This window comes from Gorilla gorilla, chromosome 5, assembly GCF_029281585.2.
Source record: "Gorilla gorilla gorilla isolate KB3781 chromosome 5, NHGRI_mGorGor1-v2.1_pri, whole genome shotgun sequence".
NCBI classification, from domain to species: Eukaryota; Metazoa; Chordata; class Mammalia; order Primates; family Hominidae; genus Gorilla; species Gorilla gorilla.
In genome coordinates this window covers 184,273,892-184,297,771 of record NC_073229.2, presented here as the reverse complement: position 1 = coordinate 184,297,771, position 23,880 = coordinate 184,273,892, and the positions used below count along the sequence as shown (strand labels likewise).

The following is a 23,880-nucleotide window of genomic DNA, read 5'->3' as shown; positions in this document are numbered from 1 at the left end:
TCGGGTCCCTAGGCTGTCAAACTTAGCCTAAGACATGTGACACCACACACCCTGAAGAGTGTGGGACAAAGTATCCCTGGCCTCCCAGCACCATACCATGCACTCCTGTCACATTACACTTTGGGAATAAAATCAGGCTTCCCCTTGTCCAAGGCTGCTGCAGCGTCACAGACTGACCTGTGTATGATGACGTGAGGCATTCCTTAGCCTCATCACCCAAGGGAATGTCACTTTCTCCACTGTGCCTGAGGGCTGTCCACGTACTCACCACCAGCTACTTTGACTTCATTTTTACAAGTTCCTAAATGTATTTAAATCTTGCCCAACTGCTGAAACAGCATGAATGACCAACAGCGTGCCCTGTAATTTCTACAGCCAAACCTCGTACTAAATGCACTCCCTGTGACTCAATGCTATCAAGTACTACCCCAGAACATCCAACACTGGCTAGCTCACTGTGTCCCAATGTTGTAATAAAGAAGAGAAATATGACCTTAGAGTCAGTAACTGGCATGGCTAACTAAGAATAAAATAGACATGCTCTACCAACATCCTTCAGTATGTACTCTGTTTAAGAAAATCAAGCAAAATCCGAAATATCATTAATATGCTTTCTTTTTTTTTTTTTTTTTACAGTAGAACACTCATGTTTCTGACTCAAGGGAAAATTCATCTTCAGCAAAATATTTTAATATTTTAATTCCATTCCTTTGCAACAAAAGGAAAACGACAAACAATGGTACCTGCCACTTTGTGAAATCCCTGTGGTTCCCGCTTTTCCTGACATGAGGAGACCACCTTGGACTCGTCACTTGTGGGGCAGACATCTGAGGAAAGCTTCCCACAGACCCGGAAGTAATAAGTGTATTCGCCAGCGCTCACGATGGTGTCGTTGAGGCCCAGGGGCTTCAGGTCATACAAGTTGCCATGCCTTGGGTCTTTCACCTCACAGTTGTCCCCTTCAAGAACATGGAAGAAGTGAAGGGCAACTGCAACCACACACGCATTCACATTTTCAAGCAAAAAGCTTTACAAATGGCTGGGCGCAGTGGCTCACGCCTGTAATCCCAGCACTGTGGGAGGCCGAGGCGGGTGGATTACTAGGTCAAGAGATCTAGACCATCCTGGCCAACATGGTGAAACCCCGTCTCTACTAAAAATACAAAAATTAGCTGGGCATGGTGGCAGGCACCCTGTAGTCCCAGCTACTCAGGAGGCTGAGGCAGGAGAATCACTTGAACCCAAGAGGCAGAGGTTGCAGTGAGCCAAGATGGCGCCATTACACTCCAGCCTGGCAACAGAGCAAAACTCGGTCTCAAAAAAAAAAAAAAAAACTTTTACAATTTTTGGTTAGGTAAATACCAGCTATAAATGGGCATTAAAAGCCATTTCCACATGATTTTGTTTATATATAATACAACTCGCCTGGCAAACAGCTTTCTAGGAAAGTCTAGGTCCCCGAATAAAGACTTGCTTCATCAAACAACACAAAACCAAACCCCACATTAGTGTCTTCAAGCATCAGACGCCAAAATCCCATCAATCCAGGCACACAAGGAAAATGTCACTCGTGAAATTAGCAATATGCTTCAGTAAAAAAAAAAAGCTCAAGGAAAAGAAATTATCCACCCCCTAGCGTGTGTCTCATGACCCCAGCTATGGCTGTTATCACACGGTCTCATATCTAAGGCATCGTTCAGAACGTCTGCTACTCTATACATTTAAAATGACTCGTAGGGACAGGCCCAGTCCTACCTTCCACTCTGACAACGGGACAGGCTTCCACAGTTCTCCAGATAAACACGTACTCACAACCATCCTGAAGCTGAAATGCTGGTGAGCCCTGTAATATAAATCAGCAGCCTGATTTGTTTCCTGTTTATTTTAAAAATTAATCAAATGGGGCCAGGCACGGTGGCTCACACCTGTAATCTCAGCACTTTGGGAGGCCGAGATGGGTGGATCACAAGTTCAGGAGTTCAAGATCAGCCTGGCCAAGATGGTGAAACCCCGTCTCTACTAAAAATACAAAAGTTAGCTGGGCGTGGTGGCAGGTGCCTGTAATCCCAGCTACTCGGGAGGCTGAGGCAGGAAAATCACTTGAACCTGGGGGGCGGAGGTTGCAGTGAGCCAAGATTGCACCACTGCACTCCAGCCTGGGTGACAGAGTAAGACTCCATCTCAAAAAAAAAAAAAAATTAAATAAATGATAGCCACAGTTAGTACCCAATCTTTGACCTCCACGTGCAAACTACATAACATTTATTAAACATTTAAGACCTGAAGAAATGAGTGCATTCTCGTCAAACCCTAGCAATGGCTGAAACTCCACGAAAACACAGGCAAGTTTTAAACCAGATAGAAGATTCAGAGGTTCAAGGGAAATGGGAAATGGAGTCACCCAGGGACAACATCTTATTGCTGGTCTGAACACACACCGATATCTGAGCACACTCAAACGTGATCCTGGTGGAGAAGCGCTGGTTCCCACACTTGTCACCGTTGACATACATGATGCTCAAAGATCCATTCGCCGCGGCTTGGGGACTCATCTGCACCACACCCAAATTCCAGCTATTGCCTTCTGACACTAAGCAAGACCCCACTGCACTGCCTGGAAGAACAGAATAAGTGGTTTGGGCATGAGGAAGGCGATGACCTTGAATCAAATGCTCTAATAAAATGAACAGATGCCAATCAAGACACCAAGCAGAACTCACCATGGCATCCAGGAATGTAAGGGAGAGGATTGCAAACGCTCAAATAGAAAGTCCTCTTTCTCCCATCGACAGAGGTGTCAACAGCCGTCCAAGGTTTCCTGACTGTGCTTAGGCCAGTCAGGTCGTACTCATTTCCAGCCAGGTCTGAAACACAACAAAAAACCACGCTGGAGAACTCTGCCTCCTTGTGAGCACTCAAGAACTGCCTTTCACCCTAAATAAGCCCTGAGGAGGCGTGAACCTGGCATTCCTAACTGTGAGGATAAGGAAATCCACAGGAGGCTGAGAGGCTTTGCCTACAAAACACACCCACTCTGTCCCTCAAAACTGCCCTTCACAGCCGGGCCTGGTGGCATGCGCCTGTACTCAGCTACTTTGGAGGCTGAGGCAGGAGGATCACTTAGGACCAGGAGTTCAAGGCCAGCCTGGGCAACATAGTGAGACCCTAAAGACTCTTTAAAGAAAAAAGCCAAACCCCCACTGCCCTTGACAAGGAAGTACCACTGTTGCAGAGCGGGCAGGGTCAATCCCAGAGGTCAAGGTCTCCTGTATACACTGTCAGCTTCCAGGGCACAGCTTAGGGAGTTTAACATCTTTTTCGTTTTTTTTCACCCTCAAATAAGAAGCTCTGACAGTACATGTGAAATGTGTTTCCTCTGCATTTTCTTCTCTGTTCTTAAGATGTATCTGATCCCAAAAGATAGCTTAAAACCATTAACTATATAGTCAGATTCTCTTCAAGAAAAACATTACAACTCTAGGCAGCATTCAAAGAGAATATATAACAGAAATGTCACGCTGCCTGCAAAACCAAGCATACACACCACACACACACAAATATACATACACACAGAAACACACCTTCATATCCACTCACACACACACTGACTCTTGACCGGCCTCTCAGTTCTTAGGCCGCACGGCCTTACCGGTGACTTGGCAGTCCACTGGAGAAGGAACACAGGCCAACGCGGTTTCAAACTCAAAGTAAGTGTTTCGGATCCCTTGCCCAGAGTCGATGTCTTGATGCAGGAATTTGAGGGGCCCTGAGTAAACATCATCATTGCAAACAAAGCGGATGATAAAAGCATCAGCGGTACCTGTAAAGCAAGAAGGCCCAGATTTCAAGAGACAGAACAGTATTCATGGCGCAGCCCACAAGCACAGTGTAGCAACAGGACAAGGCCACCACTGGCAACAAGCTTCACAGCTGTTCGTGGGAACAATGACACCGGGGCACCAAGTGCGTATCGAGGGACTCGACATGAACAAAGTGGTCACACTCGCTGCAACAGTGGCCTATATTATGACAGGTTTACACACTCACTGCAACGGTGGCCTGTGTTATGACAGGTTTACACACTGCAACGGTGGCCTGTGTGATGACAGCTTTACACACTCACTGCAACGGTGGCCTATGTGATGACAGCTTTACACACTGCAACAGTGGCCTATGTTATGACAGGTTTCTACCATAAGCCTAACATCCTGGCATTCCTACTCTTCCAGAAAATATTTAAATCCCACATGAGTTTACCAATCCAAGCATTAGAAGACAATGTAACTCTAATTCGTTGGCTTATTGAACAAATACTAAGTTCCTACCACGTATCGGAATGAATGAAGCAGACGAAAACCCCTGCCCGCAGCTGTGCTGGTTGCAGAGCGAGGAGCAAGTACAAAGATTCAAGAGGGGAGGGTGGGGACAGTGTGCTTTGTTTATATCAGAAACAGGGAGGCCAGTGGGCCGAGCGGGAAGAGCAGGGGGTGATCATCTCAGAGGGCCCCCACGGGCATCCCATGGCCATACTGTGGACACTGGCTTCTACTCTAGGTACAGTGCAGAGCCTCCGAGGGCTCTGAGCTGGGAAGTGATATGATGTGATGTTTCAGAAACATCACTCTGACTGCTGTGTTGAATACAGGCTACAGCAGCCCCCCTTATCTGAGGGGGGATATGTTCCGAGACCCACAGTGAATGCCTGAAATTGAGAACCCTATATATACTATGCTGTTTCCTATACACACATACAGAGGATGAAGTTCAATCTGTAAGCTAGGCACAGCAAGAGATCAACAATAAAACAGAACAGCTGTAACAATATCTGTAATGACAGTTACGTGAATGTGGTTTCTCTCATTCTTTCTCACAAAATACCTTATTATTTTCGGACCATGTGATACCACAGAAGGTGAACCCGCGGATAACGGGACCCCTGTATTCTGCGAGGTCAAACGCAGGAAGACCACCGTGCTGGCTCCTGCAGCAAGGTGGACAGCACAGCCCATGGTGGCGGGGGAGTGTGCACATCCTACACTCAGGAAGGTGCATGGCCAGCCACAGAGCCACCAGGGTCCTTTTTAGCTACAAAACAACATGGCTCTGAGCTCACCTTTGGCAGAGAGAGGCCCTTTGTAGGTCAGAGTGATGAAGCCCTCTGTGGACAGCTGGAGGCTTTTCTCAATTCCGACTGGCCTTGCTGGCTTCCAATTCTTGAGCTCTTCAGTTTGGGTTTCTGCCTCACAGCCAGAAGCAGGTTTTCCCAGGATGGTCCCACAGACAGGCATTGTGCCGCAGACATTAAACTGCAGGTCAGACGGTAACAGCCATACAAACAAAGTTATGCCTCGTATCTCACCATAGACAAGAACCCTAGCAACTCCAAATCCCACTAGGTTAAACGTTTCTTATTTGTTAGTTAACTTGCCAACTTTCCACTTTCTGGCATGTTAGTACAGTTAGTACATAAGTCCAAAGGGCAGTATCTATAAACTGCCTTTAGTATCTATACATCATTTAAATTCATACATCCCTGCATCTATAAATGCATAAGATCTACTGCATGTAATAATGTACCATATATAAGAGAGGGAAGACATAGAAGTCATAATGTTATAATATTTTCAATTATGAGAAAGTATGTATCATTGAAATCATGTTAATTACAAGTAAATATAAAGTGGTACCCTACATTTCTTAAATTTGTTATCATCCCATTAAAAATTATTATATTATAGCTGTAAAAATGAAGTCAATTATGCTCTCTGGTGTGAAGATACAGTAAGGAGAGACCAATGGACAATGAGTACAGGCTTCAGCACTACCTTTAGAAAGTGTTTCCTTAAAGAGAACAACTTATTATTTGAAGAATAACAGTCTTCACGTCTGAACTGTGCCAGAATGGTGGTAAATGGTTTTACTTCATCTTTCCCTTAAATCTGGATTTTCCCGTCTCCTTCTGAGTAAGAGCTGCCACCACAGTGGCCTGGGCAATTCTCTCAAATCACCACATGCAGGTGACTTCAATAATGCACTCTCCCCGTTTCAAAGCAAACTGGAAATGCATCATATCGCTCTTACCACAAAAATCTTCCCAATGCCAGAGACGTTATATCCTTGCGAACTGTTTAGCGGATTAAGATTAAACACAAATCCACTGTTGGGATCCCTTATAGAGCAAGCCTACAGGAAACAAAATGGGGAAAAGGGGGCGCATTCAAACCAATTCCACAGGAACATAACATACATACAGCACCTCCAGAAACCTGCGAGTATGCACCTGACAAAACTGTTTCTCCATTTACTTTCAAAATCCCTATCAAAAATGTAGCCCTACATGTAGCCTCTTCAAATACACCACCCTGAAGTATACCAAGTGTGAGCCCAGACTCAGAAATTACACTCAGCTGGAAGCTGTTAAGGCTACTGCATTTCCCTAAGAAGACTATTGCTACTCCCTAAAGTTGGAGAGGAAACATAAGACTCATAAATTAGTTTCCTTTTTTTTTTTTTTTTTTTTGAGACAGAGTCTCACTCTGTCGCCCAGGCTGGAGTGCAGTGGTGCAATCTCGGCTCACTGCAAGCTCCGCCTCCCGGGTTCACGCCATTCTCCTGCCTCAGCCTCCCGAGTAGCTGGGACTACAGGCGCCCGCCACTGCGCCCGGCTAATTTTTTGTATTTTTAGTAGAGATGGGGTTTCACCGTGGTCTCGATCTCCTGACCTCGTGATCCGCCCACCTCGGCCTCCCAAAGTGCTGGGATTACAGGCGTGAGCCACCGCGCCCGGCCATAAATTAGTTTCTTAAAGAAAATAAACATCTTAAGAAATCTCATGTTCTGTTTTCTGTCTCAATTATTCCCTTAAGGTAATCATGGGAAGTATGACCAGGTGACTGTCAAATGATATCCTCTCGTCTCCATATTTTACTTTGCCCTGGGCCTCCCTCTGTCCACTGAATGCAGGGAAGGAGACGGTGGCCACAGCCCCAGCGCCTGTCCGTGAACAGGGTGCCTGGCATCCTGCCCTCACTGAGCAGTTACAAAGCCAGGACCCTGTGCTGGGGCTGTTGGGTCGGAAAAGCCTTGGTCTCTGCTGCCAGAGTCTGCAGTGTAGCTTAGAACAGGAAGTGGGAAGGCAAACAGGTCCCACCATAAAGAAATATACACGGTGCTGTGAAAACAACTCACTACCTTGGGGAGGTCAGAGAGAACGTCACTGAGCAGCTTACTGCTATGCCCTGCAGGGTGCACTCAACAAGTGGAGGGCATGGACCCGGGCAGAAGGCGGGAGGAGCCAGGGGACACAGTAGGCACTGAGAGACTCGAGTGGCACATTAACACCTGTGGGCTCTGCCCTATGCACAGGGCCACGGTGAGACACACAGGCCTCACCCTATAGAAAGGATCATATTAACACCTGTGGGCTCTGCCCTATGCACAGGGCCACGGTGAGACACACAGGCCTCACCCTATAGAAAGGATCATATTAACACCTGTGGGCTTTGCCCTACACACAGGGCCATGGTGAGACACACAAGCCTCACCCGACAGACAGGATCATATTAACACCTGTGGGCTTTGCCCTACACACAGGGCCTCGGTGAGACACACAAGCCTCACCCGATAGACAGGATCATATTAACACCTGTGGGCTTTGCCCTACACACAGGGCCTCGGTGAGACACACAAGCCTCACCCGATAGACAGGATCATATTAACACCTGTGGGCTTTGCCCTACACACAGGGCCACGGTGAGACACACAGGCCTCACCCTATAGACAGCATCACATTAACACCTGTGGGCTCTGGCCTATGCACAGGTGAGACACACAGGCCTTACACTATAGACAGGATCACATTAACACCTGCAGGCTGTGCTCTATGGATAGGCTCACATTAAAACATACGGGCTCTACCCTCTAGGGGACAGGCACTGAGATGGTTTAGGTGTGGAGTGACGTATCGACTAGTCAGACATCTGCCAGTGGTGCAGAAGCCCCAGAGCCCACCAGGATACCACTGCCACATGGAAGGCACAAAGGAATGGAAACAAAAGGAAGGAAACTACAGTGAGCAGAGAGAAAGATTGAGAGACCTGGTTCTTATCCCAGGAGCTGGGAGCTGGGGGGTGGAGAGGAACTCAGGGTGACCTGCAGACACCCATTGTCAATGCAACGTAGTAACTGATTCAGAAAGAAGGAGCAGGGGTCGGTTCAGAGCTGGAACACTGGGGTGTGTTGAGGATGTCCAGCAGGCAGCTCAGCACGAGGGCCAGGTGAAAGCACACGTACCTGGTCTGTATCCGTCGTTGTCTGAATGGGACAGGCAGCCTCTGTGTTCCACAGGAAACTGACCACACACTCCCAGTTGAGAGAAAAGATGGGGTGGCTGTTCTGAATGGGTAAATCCAGGGTAAAAGTCAATACAGTAACATGGAACTTGATATAACCAAAAGAATACTCGCCTGAGACATAAAAATAGCCAAAATCTGCTAGATGTTTATTATGAGTCAGCCAATAAGCTAGGCACTTAATGTGCATTACCTACTTAGAATTTAATGTTCTCTTTCTCCCTATGAAGGCAAAATAATCTCCTACGCTTGGATATTCAGAAATATAGAAATCGTGCCAGCAGTAAATGGTAGAATTCAGATCCAAACCTAGGTCTGAGCTTAAGGTTCTGCAAAGCACCCTACACAAAAAGTTGAATGCAAGAAGCCATACACAAAGGCAACGGTACGCAGGATTCACTGACATCAGCTCAGGATTGGGCAACAATGGCCTGCGCTGTCAGAGGTCAGGAGGGTGCTCAGCAGTGGCAGGAAGAGGGCACAGGAGGGCTCCTAGGGGGAAGCATGTTCTTTCTTGATGTGTAGTTTATGGACACTCACCCAGCTGTGTCACGTTATCATCTGTGTGCCCTTCGGTGTGTATGTTTCCATAAAAAGCTCCCCCAAAGAGCCATTAGCTTTGTGAGAGCACCACCACCACACAGGCAATGGTAGCTGCCGATCAGGGAGTGTTCATCACACACCAGGACTGCACTATGAGTTTTGTTAGTATTTCTCAACTGCGCCTCACAGTGACCCACAAACACAGCCTACAAATGAGAAAACTGAGGCACAAGGAAGTTAAGACACCTGCCCAGGGTCACGGGTTCAGGAACAACAGCCACTAACACTGAGTCCACACCCTTGGCCGTCAAGGGCTCTCTACCCTTGAAAGCCCCCACCCACTCCAGGCCTCAGCAGCACTAGCAGTAGAATAAAAACACACCTGCTCCTTCCACTTCACAATGTGCTTGTGAAAGGGACTGAGCTTTAGCCTGTGAAAGTTCTGTGACTGCAAACCCCTGGGAGAGTGGCCCTTTCTTCCTTCAGTGAGTGTATTTCCTGTGCTGCTGCTGTGCAGCAGGCCCTATATGAGTGCTGAGAGACACGACAACAATGTGAAGTTACTCTGTAAACTAAATATGGTATCACAGAAAAGCTGGAAAACCAAGGGTCCAAGAACTTTCTGGAACTACCCAGTGTCTCAATGGCAACAAGAAACGAGAGAAGGAGGGGGCAGTCCACAGGCAGGGAATGCACAGACGTGCCCAAAACAGACCACCAGGCTGAACTGGGCAACCTAGGCATCTCCCCGTGGAACACCAAACCTGGATCCTTCCTGAGACTGAGAGAAGAAGTGGGCGGCCCAAGCTCAGGTGAACCCAAGGAGAGTGTGTACAACCTGGGTAGAACACCTCCCGCAGAGAGCATGGGCCAAGCTCAGCCTGCCCATCATTCATTCCCTGATCACCGAGATCTTCAACTCTAAAGGAAGTGTCTCTCAGGAAAAAGAGTGTGTTAGCCAATGACAAAGCAGACCAGGCAGGTGAGTGACGCAGCGTCCACTGGGCCACTGCAGGGAAAGAACGCATCCTGCTGGCTCATTTCAGTGGGGCTTGAGGAAGCTGCCACACACCCTTAACAAGGGATTGTTAATAATTTAGTTGATAATGAACATGGCTTCCAGTCTCTCCACTCTCCTAACCATTTGATAATTTCTCAAAAACACATGACCCTGATATAAACCTAAAACTACAGGTAATAAGAAATGAAAATAAAATCCTAAGCCCCATAACTGACTGAACACACCCCACTCTTAGCCAAGGGGACTCCAGAGAAACTTAAAAACTGCATTCCTGTCCATGACGGGGTGGGAGGTGAGACATACCGCATTACACTCCTTTCCTCGTTAACCACTAGGCTTTCTTCCCTAAGTGCTAAACAGAAGCCGACCCTTTTGAAAGACTCTGCTGCTGGTATCAACCTACCACCTGACAACGTCCATCCCTTTTTGCGGTTCTGACAACACAACAATCGACTAGCATTCCCTGCTGATAAGAGACCACAACTCCCAGGTGGTCCTGGCCTTCTACGGAGGCTGCACACAGAGGGCCTTCATGTCCTCTGCTTCACCTTTCGACATACAGGGCCCAACTGTAATATATTTAAATGTTACGTCTTCAATCCAAAATGAACGTGGGGATACATGTTGCCTACCACACGTGTGTGCCATCCCTTCGTGAATATGCATAGCTGCTCCTGTAACCTGCTGAATATGTATACTTGACTAACCTGTTCAGCACCCATTCGTGTCTTAGTCTTCCTCCCACCCTGCGCTTGTTTCTGGCTTCTGGCCTGAGGCTACACTTCCCAGCCTGTCAGAAATGGCCACCCTGCAGGCTGCAAATCTTTATGAGAAATAAAGCTCTCCTTTCCAAATTAGATTTGAGACCATCAAAAAACTTCTAGGCTGTGTATGGTGGCTCATACCTATAATCCCAGCACTTTAGGAAGCTGAGGCAGGAGGACTGCTTGAACCTAGGAGTTCTAAGACCAGCTTGGGCCACATAGACAGACCCCCCCATCTCTTCAAAAAATTTAAAAACCATTTTGATAACTACAGGTAACTCCACCTGTAGTTCCAGCTACTCAGGAGGCTGAGGTGACAGGGTCACTTGAGCCCAGGAAGTCGAGGCTGCAGTGATTCAGTGAGCAATGATTACACCCACTACACGCTAGCCTGGGTGACACAGCAAGACCGTAAAAGTCCTGGACATGGATACTGGTGATAAATACAGGACACCAGAGATGTGTATAATATATGTAACCCAAAGACAGTCAGAATGGTCAGTTTAATGTTATATATATTTTACCCCAATTAAAAAACAGAAGCAATTGGGACTGTATAAAATGGCCCCAAAGCATTTCCACGGAGAGAAGAGCAGAGCAAACTCCACACAGTCTGCTGTTCTCCCCTGGCTAAGGAACTCAGGGCCAACATCAATCCCACTCACCTCCTCTACCTCCTAGCCTTAATTCATTTTATTATTACTATTTTTAATACCTTTTTTTAATTATATGTTAAGTTCTAGGGTACATGTGCACAACATGCAGGTTTGATACACAGGTATACATGTGCCATGTTGGTTTGCTGCACCCATCAACTCATCATTTACATTAGGTATTTCTCCTAATGCTATCCCTCCCCCCCAGCCCCCAACAGGCCCTGGTGTGTGATGTTCCCCACCGTGTGTCCAAGTGATCTCATTGTTCAATTCCCACCTATAAGTGAGAACATGCAGTGTTTGGTTTTCTGTCCTTATGACAGTTTGCTGAGAATGATGATTTCCAGCTTCATCCATGCTTCTTTTGCCGTGCAGAAGGTCTTTAGTTTAATTAGATCCCATTTGTCTATTCTGGCTTTTGTTGCCATTGCTTTTGGTGTTTTAGTCATGAAGTCCTTGCCCATGCTTATGTCCTGAATGGTATTGCTTAGGTTTTCTTCTAGGGTTTTTATGGTTTTAGGTCTAACATTTAAGTCTTTAATCCATCTTGAATTAATTTTGTCTCAGGCGTAAGGAAGGGATCCAGTTTCAGCTTTCTACATATGGCTAGCCAGTTTTCCCAGCACCATTTATTAAATAGGGAATCCTTTCCCCATTTCTTGTTTTTGTCAGGTTTGTCAAAGATCAGATGGTTGTAGATGTGTGGTGTTATTTCTGAGGCCTCTGTTCTGTTTCATTGGTCTATATATCTGTTTTGTACCAGTACCATGCTGTTTTGGTTATTGTAGCCTTGTAGCATAGTTTGAAGTCAGGTAGCATGATGCCTCCAGCTTTGTTCTTTTTGCTTAGGATTGTCTTGGCAATGCGGGCTCTTTTTTGGTTCCATATGAACTTTAAAGTAGTTTTTTCCAATTCTGTGAAGAAAACCATTGGTAGCTTGATGGGGATGGTATTGAATCTACAAATTACTTTGGGCAGTATGGCCATTTTCATGACACTGATTCTTCCTATCCATGAGCATGGAATATTCTTCCATTTGTTTGTGTCCTCTTTTATTTCCTTGAGCAGTGGTTTGTCGTTCTCCTTGAAGAGGTTCTTCACATCCCTTGTAAGTTGGATTCCTAGGTATTTTATTCTCTTTGTAGCAATTGTGAATGGGAGTTCACTCATGATTTGGCTCTCTTTCTGTTAATGGTGTATAGGAATGCTTGTGATTTTTGCACATTGATTTTGTATCCTGAGACTTTGCTGAAGTTGTTTATATGATTACTATTTTGAAACAGGATCTTGCTCTGTTGCTAAGGGGCTGCAGTGTAGTAGCACATCCTCAGCTCACTGCAATCTCTGCCTCCTGGGCTCAAGTGATCCTCCCACCTCAGCCTCCCAAGTAGCCGGGCCTACAGGTGCACACCACCACACTTGGCTAATTTTTTGTAGAGATGGGGTCTCACTAGGTTGCCCGGGCTAGTCTGAGACTCCTGGGCTCAAACAATCCTCCTATCTCTGCCTCCCAATTTTTTTTTTTTTTTGAGACAGGGGCTCGCTTTGTCTCCCAGGCTGCAGTGCACATCATGGCTCACTGAATCCTCAACCTCCTGGGCTCAAGGAATCCTCCTAACTCAGCCTCCAGAGTAACTGGGACTACAGGCATGAGCCACCACACTTGGCTAAATTTTTTTTTTATTTTTTGTAGATGGGGTCTCACTATGTTGCCTAGGCTGGTCACCAATTCCTGTCCTCAAGTGATCTTCCCATGTTGGCCTTCCACAGTGCTGGGTTAGATCTGAACCACTGTGCCCAGCCCTCAGCCTTAATTTCTTATTCCTGTTTTGTATTACACATACAGCCCTCATCGTTCACCCATAGGCCTGAGCTATACCAAGCCTCAGATTCCTATCTGTGGTCTTTGTGGTTTGGACTGCTGGGGCTCAGAAAGCAATACCCCAAGGATCAGTGCTTTGACATGCTGAGAAGCTGCCTGAGAATCAAGGTCATCCTTTTAACCATGCCTTGTTACCTCCACCCCCAAGCACACGGAGGGACTTTCTCTGGAATTTCCTTACCTGACCAAGAAGGCTTCTTTCCAAAAGAAACTAGGAAATCTCATTATCTATCCCACAAAAGAAGACTGAGGACAGCAATCACACCTGGACAGACTTGTGCACAAGATAATGCCTTCCTCATTCAGGCTCCAAAGAGAATCATTTGCAAGTTAATTTCTGTCCATTCTTTCTCCCAAATAATCATTTGCTGCCCCCTCAAAAGAACTGTCTACATCCCCTATCTCCCTCTCCCCTGTGAAATAGGGTACATAACCTTCTGTGTTGCATTAGGCTACTGGGTCATCTTTCTCCTGCTATTTATTCCCCGGTGCTATGCACGTCAAAATTTTAATGTCTTTTCTCCTGTTGACAGCTGATTTCCAGGGAAACTTCAAAGGGTGAAAGGGAATCTTTCCCTTGGCCCCTACAGGACCAAACTATCTCTAAGCCCCATTCCACTGCCACGATCCTCAACTCACAAGAACTAAGAGGCAAGATAATGTCTGTACGACTCAGAAAAAAAATCCAGGAAACAGTGTATGTCACCAGAGCCTCGAACTCCACAGCAAAAGATGAGGCTTACACTTCAGAAATCGCAGCCATGAAGGTACCACAAATCACTCCCTGCCTGTGAACATATATACCGCACACTGACCTTAAGCAGAACTAAGACTGGCCTAGCTCCGCCACCCACCCCAAGACTGCTGCTGTTAAGAGACACATAAGGCAACGCTCAGTCAAAAAATGCAGCAGTGAAGGTCACCGGCCAGCAGCAGCGCCTTACCAGCCTGCCCCTGGAGCAGACGAGATGGATCCTCGTGGTATATGTGGTCTGTCTGCCGTCACTGGTGGTGCAGGCCGACCCATTCACGTATTCCAGAAGGAGGCTGCCACTGTCCTCAACCACCGGGCCGGTCTTTGCCATTCCCAAGTTACTGATGGAAACCACTTCAGTGAAGGAGCCCTGCAAGAAAACCAGTCTTGTTAGGCCTTTTCCCCTGAAGATACAGTCGATTCGTTATTGGTGGTGGTTACATTCTATAAAGCTGCAGCAAACAATGAATTATTGAATACAGAACCACTGCTCCTGGGGAAATCCCCTTATTACATATGGAATAGGAAACCATCCTCAAAGAGTTAACAACAACTGCATGCTGCGTTCCAGGCCTGCAATTAAGCACCAATCAGGCTGCATGCTGGCCTGTAACTGAAAGTCACGTAGCACTAGATACCAGTCACATCCCCATTATTGCTACAGAAAGAATCACTGGCATTGGGATCATAAGGCTTTCATTTAAGAATCATGTAAGATGTTCTTCAGATCCTGAATTCCGGTGGAACGGCTGACACTAACCACTATGAAGACCTCCCTACAGGGAACCAAAAGCAGTTTCTTCATCTCCCCATCCGATGACTTCACCCTGCACTCTTCTACCAATAAACAATCCCCACACCTTGGCCCACTCCAAACCCCTTAAGTCCCTCAACCCAAATTCCTTAGGGAGGTGAATTTGAGGTTTCTTCTCATCTCCTCATTCGCCTGCCCTACAATTAAACTCTTTCTCGGCTGTAATCCCCAATGTCTCAGCGTACTGACTGGCCGCACATCAGGCAAACAAACCTATTACACACAGATTATAAATCTGAAATCCCAAGACAACTCATGCTGACAGATTCTACTCTCTTTATTTTACAAAAGGAAAAACGAGGCTAAGGAGTGTTAAGTGGCTCAACTAAGGCTGCCCCGCTAAACTTTCAGAACACAAGGGAGTAAGTCATGTTTGAAAAGGCTTTAGTGTGAATTCTCGGCAAGAAACTTCTCTTAGGGAGACCTTACCAGGCAGTGCAGCGCGGAAGTTCCAGCTCTGGAGCATCTCTGAGTTGAGATGCCAGAGTTGGAATTCAGACCCCGTCCAGCTGGCCCCAGGGCTGGAGCTTTTGCACTGCACTGCCTCGCCCTCTCCATCCCCTGCTCATCTCAGGGTGAGGCAGAAACAAGAGGCCAGAGTGTCCCCCTGTTCAACTTCAACCAGGAACAGGCTTGTCGGGTACTATGCACAATTGGGCCACTACACTCATTCCAACAATGACTGAGAAAGTGTTCCGCGTGGTGATTTTGGAGTTACACGTGTTCTCAAGTAGGCAAGTTCACAGATGCAGAATCTGTGAATAATGAGGACTGACTATACACTGAACTCATTGCTCCAGTAAAGAACACACATGTGCAGAGGTAAACACAACCAGGAACTCGATTCCTAACCACCAGAGCACACTTGCCACCTTCCTTTCAAAAACCTCCAAGCTGCCATTAGCATACACCAAGAAAAGTACATTCCCAACATGCTATTTTTACAGAAGCCAATACAGATGTCCAGAGACATCTCTGTTTTAAGATTCACCACGTACAACGACCACAGGAGACGGGTAAATGTTCTGGCGGTGACTGCATTCAACCCAGGGACGAACTGCAGCGAATGAGAGTGTGTGCTTGAATCTGGTTCATCCACAGCAACTCTCCCAAATCGGTTTTTCCCCCAAATCAATCCAGAAGCAAGAGCTTTTGGAAGCAAAACTCTCTTTTTCACAGGTGTCTGCTGAAAGCACCTAAAGACACTTGAATTCAGGCTAGACATAACCATTCGGTGCTTCCTCTGCCCTTTGTGTGATCAAAAGTCTGCAACACAGCATTCTCCATGTGAACAATGATTCCTGTGTGACACACTTCTGCTCCTACAGGAGGCAGATGAGTTCACACGGAGGCCCCACTCCTACTCAGAGGGTTTCTCTCGAGCAGCTGTGCTGCCTTTGATCTGGATGTCCCAGAATAACCACCTCCTCCCACTAAGTCATGGAATTAGGAGGGCAAAGGAGACAAGCAGTGAAAACAGACTCACCTGATCTTTTTCATACTTCATCTGGCAAGCCGATGCATATCGGTTGCAGCCTGGCACTGGATTCAGAGGCCGACACACGTTAATGTAGTATTTCCTCCACGTGACATGTTCCCCTGAGTTGTCCATGGCGTACCAGTTTCCTCCAAGGCCACCTTCAGATTTTGCCAGACTAAAATTTCAAAGCAAAATGTATATGCTTTTAAAGAGCTTACACATTTCAGTCTCATTTATTTCTATGTAGTTCGGGAAGTAAAGCTACCAAATAAAACATGCTCCACCAATCACACTACCAGGAGTTGGCTTGTCTGGGCGCATGACGCACCAGGATTACACTCCACCTTCGCTAAACTCAGTATGCAGTGGACCTTAACTGTCCCCCGTGCCTCTGCACTGACAGTCATTGTTTCAAATGATGAAGCTAAAGGCTGAGGCTCTGCTGTGGCCAAGACTGGTTGCTATCCCAAAGGCGACCAGACTGTTATTAGAATTCACTCTGCTGAAAATGCCCCACCTTGGTCCTGCAGCCCCACAGCCAGCATCACTCCCCATCATCAGCTCAGTCACACGCTCACCAGCAACACTTGCAACCTCAGCATCTGTACCAGGCCAAAAACAGAGCAGCTGACTCTGCCTCACCTGGAGAGGTCGTACTGCTCCAGCGTGGAGGGGTCGGTCACTACGCATTCCAGGGGCTCCTCCGGGCAGGCATAGCTGGTGTACCACCGGAAGTTGTAGGTGGAGTTATCCTCTTCCTAATCCACGGCAGATGCACGGAGGGATGGCAAAAAGAGAAAAACACGTGACATAAAACCAGGATTCAAAAAAGGACAAGAGCAATGTTCCCAATGAGAAACTGTGAAGAAAAGCTTAGTCTGCCCATCTCCCTTCATTTTATTAAAAAGGAAGATTGTCCAGTAACAAATCAGGATGAAAATTTAGCCTCTGCTAAGTGGGGGTTAATTCAGGATTTTTTTTATGCTTTTGTATGTTTTGTACCCAAAACTGACAGGCTTGTGGGCTGCTATTAAGGTGCGCAACCCACTAAATAAACAGCTTAAAATACTAATACTGCCCAGGCACCCTGGCAAATCTAATGACGGTGACGATTTGGCCGGAAACCCAGACTGATACAAGCTCTGCTTAAATGAAAGGCCCACCACAGGCATGAGTATCCTCAGGGAGCGCGATGAGGGACAAACATTCCTACCTGATATTCAGGGAAGCCCACCCCCGCGTCTCGATCACAGAGAAAGGTGATGAGTGTAGCTCTCGGTGTGTGTCTTTCATTGTTATAGGGCGTGCCGCCTCTGTAGTTCAGTTGGATCATCCCATCATAATATGAAAGCTTCGCATTACTCAGACCCAAGTTCCAAGTCTTCTCATCACTGAAATAAACACACGTTTCTCTCAGCAAAGACCTGAGGGGCAGAAGCACTCCAAGGCTGCCACACTGAAGGGAGGGCCCGTGAGCGACGTGAGGAGTCACCAGAACCAGGCCCGGGCTGCAGACCACAGGAACCCACACAAGGTCTCCAACGGCAGCAGGAACACTGGGACCCAAATCTCCTCTTGGCACCGCTGGTTTAGACAACTCACTTCATTTGAACTGCAGTTACGCAGAATGCAGAAATACGCACAGAGATATCTAGGCACTGAGAAGCACAAAACGCGCAGAAGTGAGGCATGACCTCAATCCACCCTTCTTTCCCAAGGATGGGCCTGCTTCTTTCTCTGGGAAACTAAACTCCTAACATCCTTCAGTTTTCAGACCACGTCTCATCAGTATTTAAATGCTTGTCATAAAGCAATGACATTAAGTGAGAACACACCTATTCCTGAAAATAATATTTCTTAGCATATAATGCCTAAGAATGAAACAGAATTGAGAAGCTACTTGCCTTTTTGCCACCTGGCAGGCTCCTGAGTCTGCCTGACAGGGGCTCACAGACACCGGGCCACACACATTTATATAGAAGTCATACTTCTTTGTCTCAACTTTATAGGCACCATTTTTCTTTGTGAGAGGTGATAAGTCAAAAGAAAACCCTAAGAAAGAATAAAACAATAAAAGTATGGAAGGTCAGTCCGAACAGTTAACAGAGTGGTCTCACCCCACAGTTTGAAAGGGAGAGGTTCTTCCCAGGAGGTTCCCAACAGCAGGAAGAAGTGGAGGAGGCAGAAGAGACACTGCCCCTTGAGGCCATCAGAACCGTGATTACTAACATTTTCCTTGGAGATGGATCCAACTCCACCATTCCCTTCTACTGGGTTAGCCTAAAGCGCTATTCAAAGCCCATAACTGCTGGGCTAATAAACAACAGCATGTTCAAAGTAGGATGAGCACGATATTATGGCCTTCTTGTAAGGTCTCCCTCAGAGGTTTCTTGCCTAGAATTCACACGAAAGCCTTTTCAAACATAATTTATTCCCTTGTGTTCCAAAAGTTTTGCATTCAGCAAAACCACCTCAATAATGAATTTAAGATAGTATTTTCAGTATCTCAAATAAGCCTCAAACATCGGATGTTCAGAATTTTGTTCAAACAGCATGAATAAAATTCTAAGGCGGGTTACCTTGAAAACCTCACACAGAATGTTAAGGAAAAAACCTTAAGTGGTTCCAAGTCACATTAAAGCAGAGGTCCTGCTCGGACACAGACCTGCCTGGGAGTCAAAGACCGTGCAGTTCTCCCCTTCTGTCTTAGACAGCACACAGGCCGCAGCTGTGTGCCACTCAAACTCATAAAAGCAACCGCCTTCCCCAGAAGTTCTCAACACTGGTGCACTTTCCAGATCACCTGTCAATGGGGAAAAGAGATGGGGATCACTAATCCATTCATTCCTAAAATATCTTACCTCATTCTTCTCTGCTAGAAGTAGACTTGGAAGGGACAGTGGGAAGTCAGGTATAATGCATAGAAGGGTCAAAAAACAGCCCTACAAATACTGTAGCTTTCCACCTATATGAGGTATCTAGAATGGTCAAATCCGTAGAGACAAAAAGTAGAAGAGAGGGAATGGAGAGCTCGTGTTTAATGGGAACTGAGTTTCAGTCTGGGAGGATGAAAAAGTTCTGGAGATGGATGGTGGTGGTATTACACAACAATGTCACCAAGCTACACACTTAAAAGCAGTTAAGATGGTACATTTTATGTTATGTTGTATATTTTACCATATAAAACAAACAAACAAAATGACCCTAGCTTCTGACTTTATCCCACAGCTGGGAACTTATCCAAAGGAAATATTTCAATGGGAGGTAGAGAGAGGATACATAATAGCAAAATTAGCAACACTGGAAATGCGCTATTAATCCAACAATAAGGAAAATGTTCAAAAATAGTAAAACCACACCATGTCAACAAGGAAGTTCCTAAAAATTATTAATGGAACTGTAAAACATAGAAAAGTATTTACAAAATACTACACTTTGAGAAACATTAAGATTTGTTACCATAGAAATTTTGACTTGGTAAAAACAACATACACCTATAAATAAAGGTAATGAAAATTAACATTGTGTTTAAGTGGTGAGATCACGGGCAATGTTTTAAACCATTTATGATTTTTTTCCCCTTTGGAGGAAGTTAAGTAACCGCATGACTGGCCGCGTATCAGTCCTGAGGAAGAGGATACAGCGCTGAGAACCACAACTCCCTTCTGACACCATCTGGTTTCTCCATTTCTGATTTGGTTTTGAGGAGGGGATGAGGGAAAAATTCCAAATGACCTATCTCCCATCACCAGAGTCTGGAACTCAAAATGCTTAACACCATGCCAATCTGTCTGATCAGCTTTGCAGTGACTGATGAGGAACAGAGATATGAAGAATGCAGGACCTCTGGCAGAAGCCATAAAAGATTTCATCTTTTTTAAAATTTTTACCTGGCTTGCATACAAGTGTGATATTAGTTTTTATTTTCTTGCCATGACCACAATCATCGCCATCTGAATAAGAGAGTTGAATGTTTCCTTTCTCTTTCATGGGAGAGGAAATAAATTTTCCCAGATTTTTACTTCCATTCTTATCTGGAAGAGAAAGGGGGAAAAAAAACAGAAGATGTGGTTAAAAATGATCATCACGCAGACAAAGAAGTGATTTAAAAAAAAAAAGAAAGAAAAAGAAAGAAAGAAAGAAATCAGCCCAAACCCAGCAAGTGCGGCCCTTCTCCAGCCCACTGAACCCACCAGGGCAGTGGATGGGTTTCCCTAGAGTGCCACATTTGGCTAGACATTAACAGCCACATTGGGGCCCTCCAGGGTCACCCATAGGTTCAGCCAGAAAGTGCCATGAATGATGCACAATGCCCTTCCAGGGCAAGAAAGACCAAATGGCTTGCAACATGCATCAGCACCAACTGTAAACTGACATTGTCCCCCACTGTCAGGGCTTCAGCTACCCCAAGACACAAAGTCTTTTGAAAGCACAGCCACACAGCCAAAGGGTGAGAATGTGTCTCATATCCAAAGCAGAAATTAACGAAACCTGTTTAGCAACCCAAGCAGGAGGCCGCTTACTTCTTGGTTCACTTGCTTTTTGTTATAAAGGATTAAAACTCTGTTCCGAAGTTCTTCTTAGTAAAGACATGGACATGCCTGAACCTGCTTTTAAAGACACACCAGCAATTCTAAATACCGAGATAATTCCTAAAATCCAACGAGGCTCACAATTCCTTACTGAATGCTTTTAATAGATTCTCACTATTCTCATAGCCTGGCATTTTCAAAGTGAGTCATAAATGACAAAAATGAAGTGCTAAATACCTGTATCAAATAATTGAGAAGTCTCTGCATGACAGCTACGGGACCAAAACAATGACAGCAAAACGAAGCGAAGCATGCAAGCCCCTTTTACACTAGGGCTACAGCTGAGATTACACTTCACTTAAGCCATAACTTTTGAATGATTCTAGGCAATAAAGTTGTTAAAAAATAAAATAAAATCACTTGTACACAAACACTGGCAATGTTATTCTTCAGGTTACAAACTAAAAAGATGACGTAGTATTTTCCATGTGGTTCCTTCTGTTCCCAGTTATGGCTTTAGCCCATGTCAGGGAGCTCTAGCCAACTTCAGGATTCCAGAGTGCATCGAGCAATTACTGACATTTGAGTTATGAATAAAAAATTTTTACCATTCTTCATGTGATTATAGAAAGAGGAGGCTTAGATGAACCACAGAAAGATCTAACTCATTCCAAACTGGATGCCCTAGAAAAGCATCACTAGATCTTCCGTCCAGGCACAACTCACCCACTGCACACACTGCCGCGTCCTCAGGACACCCTCGTGCCTTGCCTTCCTGCAGCACTCTGTGACAAATATTAATGAAAAAATGCTTCTTCTCTGTTTCCGTCTGACTGCCATCCACGGCTTCCCAATTCTGCTCTGGTTCTGTAACAAAACAAAAGTGTATTTTAGCCAAAAGCAATGCTGATTTCTGTGAGTCACAGAATAAATAGTGATTAAGGCAAAGGTCAAGGGCTCAAAGTTCCCAAACCACTTTGTCACTCAATCCCCAGCGCTCACGTTTCTGGAACCCGGGCAGACTGAAAGCACAAAAATTCACCGAGATTCTCAGGTTTCTCATTTAATGTGACAGGAACAAACTACATCCCAATACTTCTTCAGAAGAGTAGGCCCAACTGGGGGACAGAGAACTGAACGGCAAAATTCTCCCAAGCCCCACAGTATGAAATTAGAAACTGAAAACCCAAATCAAGAAGCCAGCCTGTGTCTTGGGACGCAGTAGAGTGGTACATCATTGCTAATATACCCCGCTCAACACCATTGTTAATACACCCAGCTCGGCCCCTGTGAAGGCCTGTGAAGCTAAAAGAAACCAGCAACCTCTAACACATCTGCAGACTGAGTGCAGGACACAATGCATGCTACCACAGAAGACAAGCAAGGTACCACAGGTGGCCACTGAACTCACAAGACTCGTGAGCTGGTCAGTGTGATCAGACACTGATTAGGCACCTGCAGGAGGTGAGGGGGCACCAGCTGAGTGTCACCAGCACAGCAAGCAAGGGCGAGGGCATCCACAAAAAGCAAACCACACGGTGAACAGTCGCTGAAGGAGTAACTTACAAAGTGTGTCAAGGAGGAGGTAAAGATATAAAAATACACGTTCTCATTTGAAAATGCTCCCTTTGCAGGTTGGGTACTGCGGTTTGGAAGGCAAAAACCCCATGACTCATCAGTGGTGATACAGTACATTTGGAGAAGTACTTTCCAATGTCAACAGCCTAAAAGAAACCATACAAGACTGTGCATGTGAACAAGGACCTGCCCTAAACACTGGAAGTCTGGGGTGGAGCCAGGTGGGCTGTAAAGTCTTAAGGGACTTCTTCAAGCAGTAAGGAATGGTTTTAGCTCTCCCTTCATAATTTACTTAGGGCTATCTACGCACAAATACCACGAAATACTGCAGATTCCAAGAGACCAGAGCTGTGTCAGGAAGTCTGTAGATCGAAAAATGTATCTCTCCTTATCTCATAGATCCTAGGTTGTCTCTTATACACAGTAATGTTAAAAAAAAAAAAAAAAAACTTAAGGAATCTAACAGCACCACCCAGTTCACCGTAAAAAACCTGGGCCTGGAGAGCAGCTCGCTCAAGCAAATGTGGTTGGATGCGGCAACACCAGTCCTCAGCCAGGTCTCCAACTCTGCAGCTAGAACTCTTTCCACTTCACAGAAAACCAATGTCTTCACTAGCACACATGTGCCAGAATTAACTATGGCACCGTTCCCAGCAGCACACAGGGTGTTTAACCACAACAGCACTGCCAGCACTCCCTGCCCAGGCGGTTCACAGCGAGGCAGGTTCTCAAACGCTCCACAAGAGGGATTCCTCTTTCTAACCTGGTACTTAGCAAACCAGGTGGGACTCAGAAGACAGGAGCAGCAATGCTGTCACCCTGGCAGTTTTATTTTTCTTTAAAAAAAAAAACAAGATACATGTGGAGAACTTGCAGGTTTGTTACATAGGTATACACGTGCCATGGTGGTTTGCTGTACCTACTGATCCATCCTCTAAGTTCCCTCCCCTCACCCCCAACCCTAAACAGGCCATGGTGTGTGCTGTTCCCCTCTGTGCCCATGTGTTCTCAATGTTCAACTCCCACTTACGAGCGAGAACATACCGCCAGCAGTTCTGTGACTGTTCTGGGTGGTAATTACATGAGGCAAGTCATTCTCTCTGCTTCGGGTCATCTCCCCCTTACAGAGGCAACTGGCTTCTGTACACCTAATTTGAGCTGCCAAGAGGGTAAAACCAGAAATCCCCCCATCAGATTATCCCTGCTTGAGACTCCCATTCTTATTATTCCACCTGCTCTGTTTCCTGCTAAATTCCAGGCCCCCAAGGACAGGGGTTGTGCTGTGGGGGGCGCTGCTGCCTCCTTGGCACCTCATCCGGTGCCTGCCGTGCAACAGCAAGCTCAGCCTCGAGTACAAGCCCACTGCACACTGAGGCAGCGGTGAACAGCAGCCCAAGGTGCACATCCCTCTGCCTAGAGGATCCAAACAGAAGAACCCCAGGGGGCAGAGGCTGCAGATCCCACCTCAGAGATGGAAGAGAGGCAGTGTGTAAAAGGGTGAAAAT

The 23,880-nt window shown here is 46.1% G+C and overlaps 1 protein-coding gene across 1 annotated transcript in view; it reads right to left on the bottom strand.

Moving 5' to 3' along the window:
• IGF2R (insulin like growth factor 2 receptor) overlaps positions 1-23,880 on the bottom strand; it is a 139,217-nt gene that overhangs the window by 42,662 nt on the left and 72,675 nt on the right. The window contains exons 12-27 of the mRNA XM_019029518.4: positions 21,524-21,664; positions 20,156-20,299; positions 18,931-19,068; positions 18,170-18,317; positions 17,479-17,656; positions 16,908-17,023; positions 16,272-16,440; positions 14,162-14,341; positions 8,293-8,394; positions 6,082-6,183; positions 5,114-5,306; positions 3,650-3,820; positions 2,721-2,864; positions 2,439-2,614; positions 1,756-1,843; positions 744-959 (exon numbers count right to left, since the gene is read on the bottom strand). Of these exons, the coding sequence (XP_018885063.2) occupies positions 744-959; positions 1,756-1,843; positions 2,439-2,614; positions 2,721-2,864; positions 3,650-3,820; positions 5,114-5,306; positions 6,082-6,183; positions 8,293-8,394; positions 14,162-14,341; positions 16,272-16,440; positions 16,908-17,023; positions 17,479-17,656; positions 18,170-18,317; positions 18,931-19,068; positions 20,156-20,299; positions 21,524-21,664 (2,406 nt within the window). The remainder of the gene's footprint in view (positions 1-743; positions 960-1,755; positions 1,844-2,438; positions 2,615-2,720; positions 2,865-3,649; positions 3,821-5,113; positions 5,307-6,081; positions 6,184-8,292; positions 8,395-14,161; positions 14,342-16,271; positions 16,441-16,907; positions 17,024-17,478; positions 17,657-18,169; positions 18,318-18,930; positions 19,069-20,155; positions 20,300-21,523; positions 21,665-23,880) is intronic.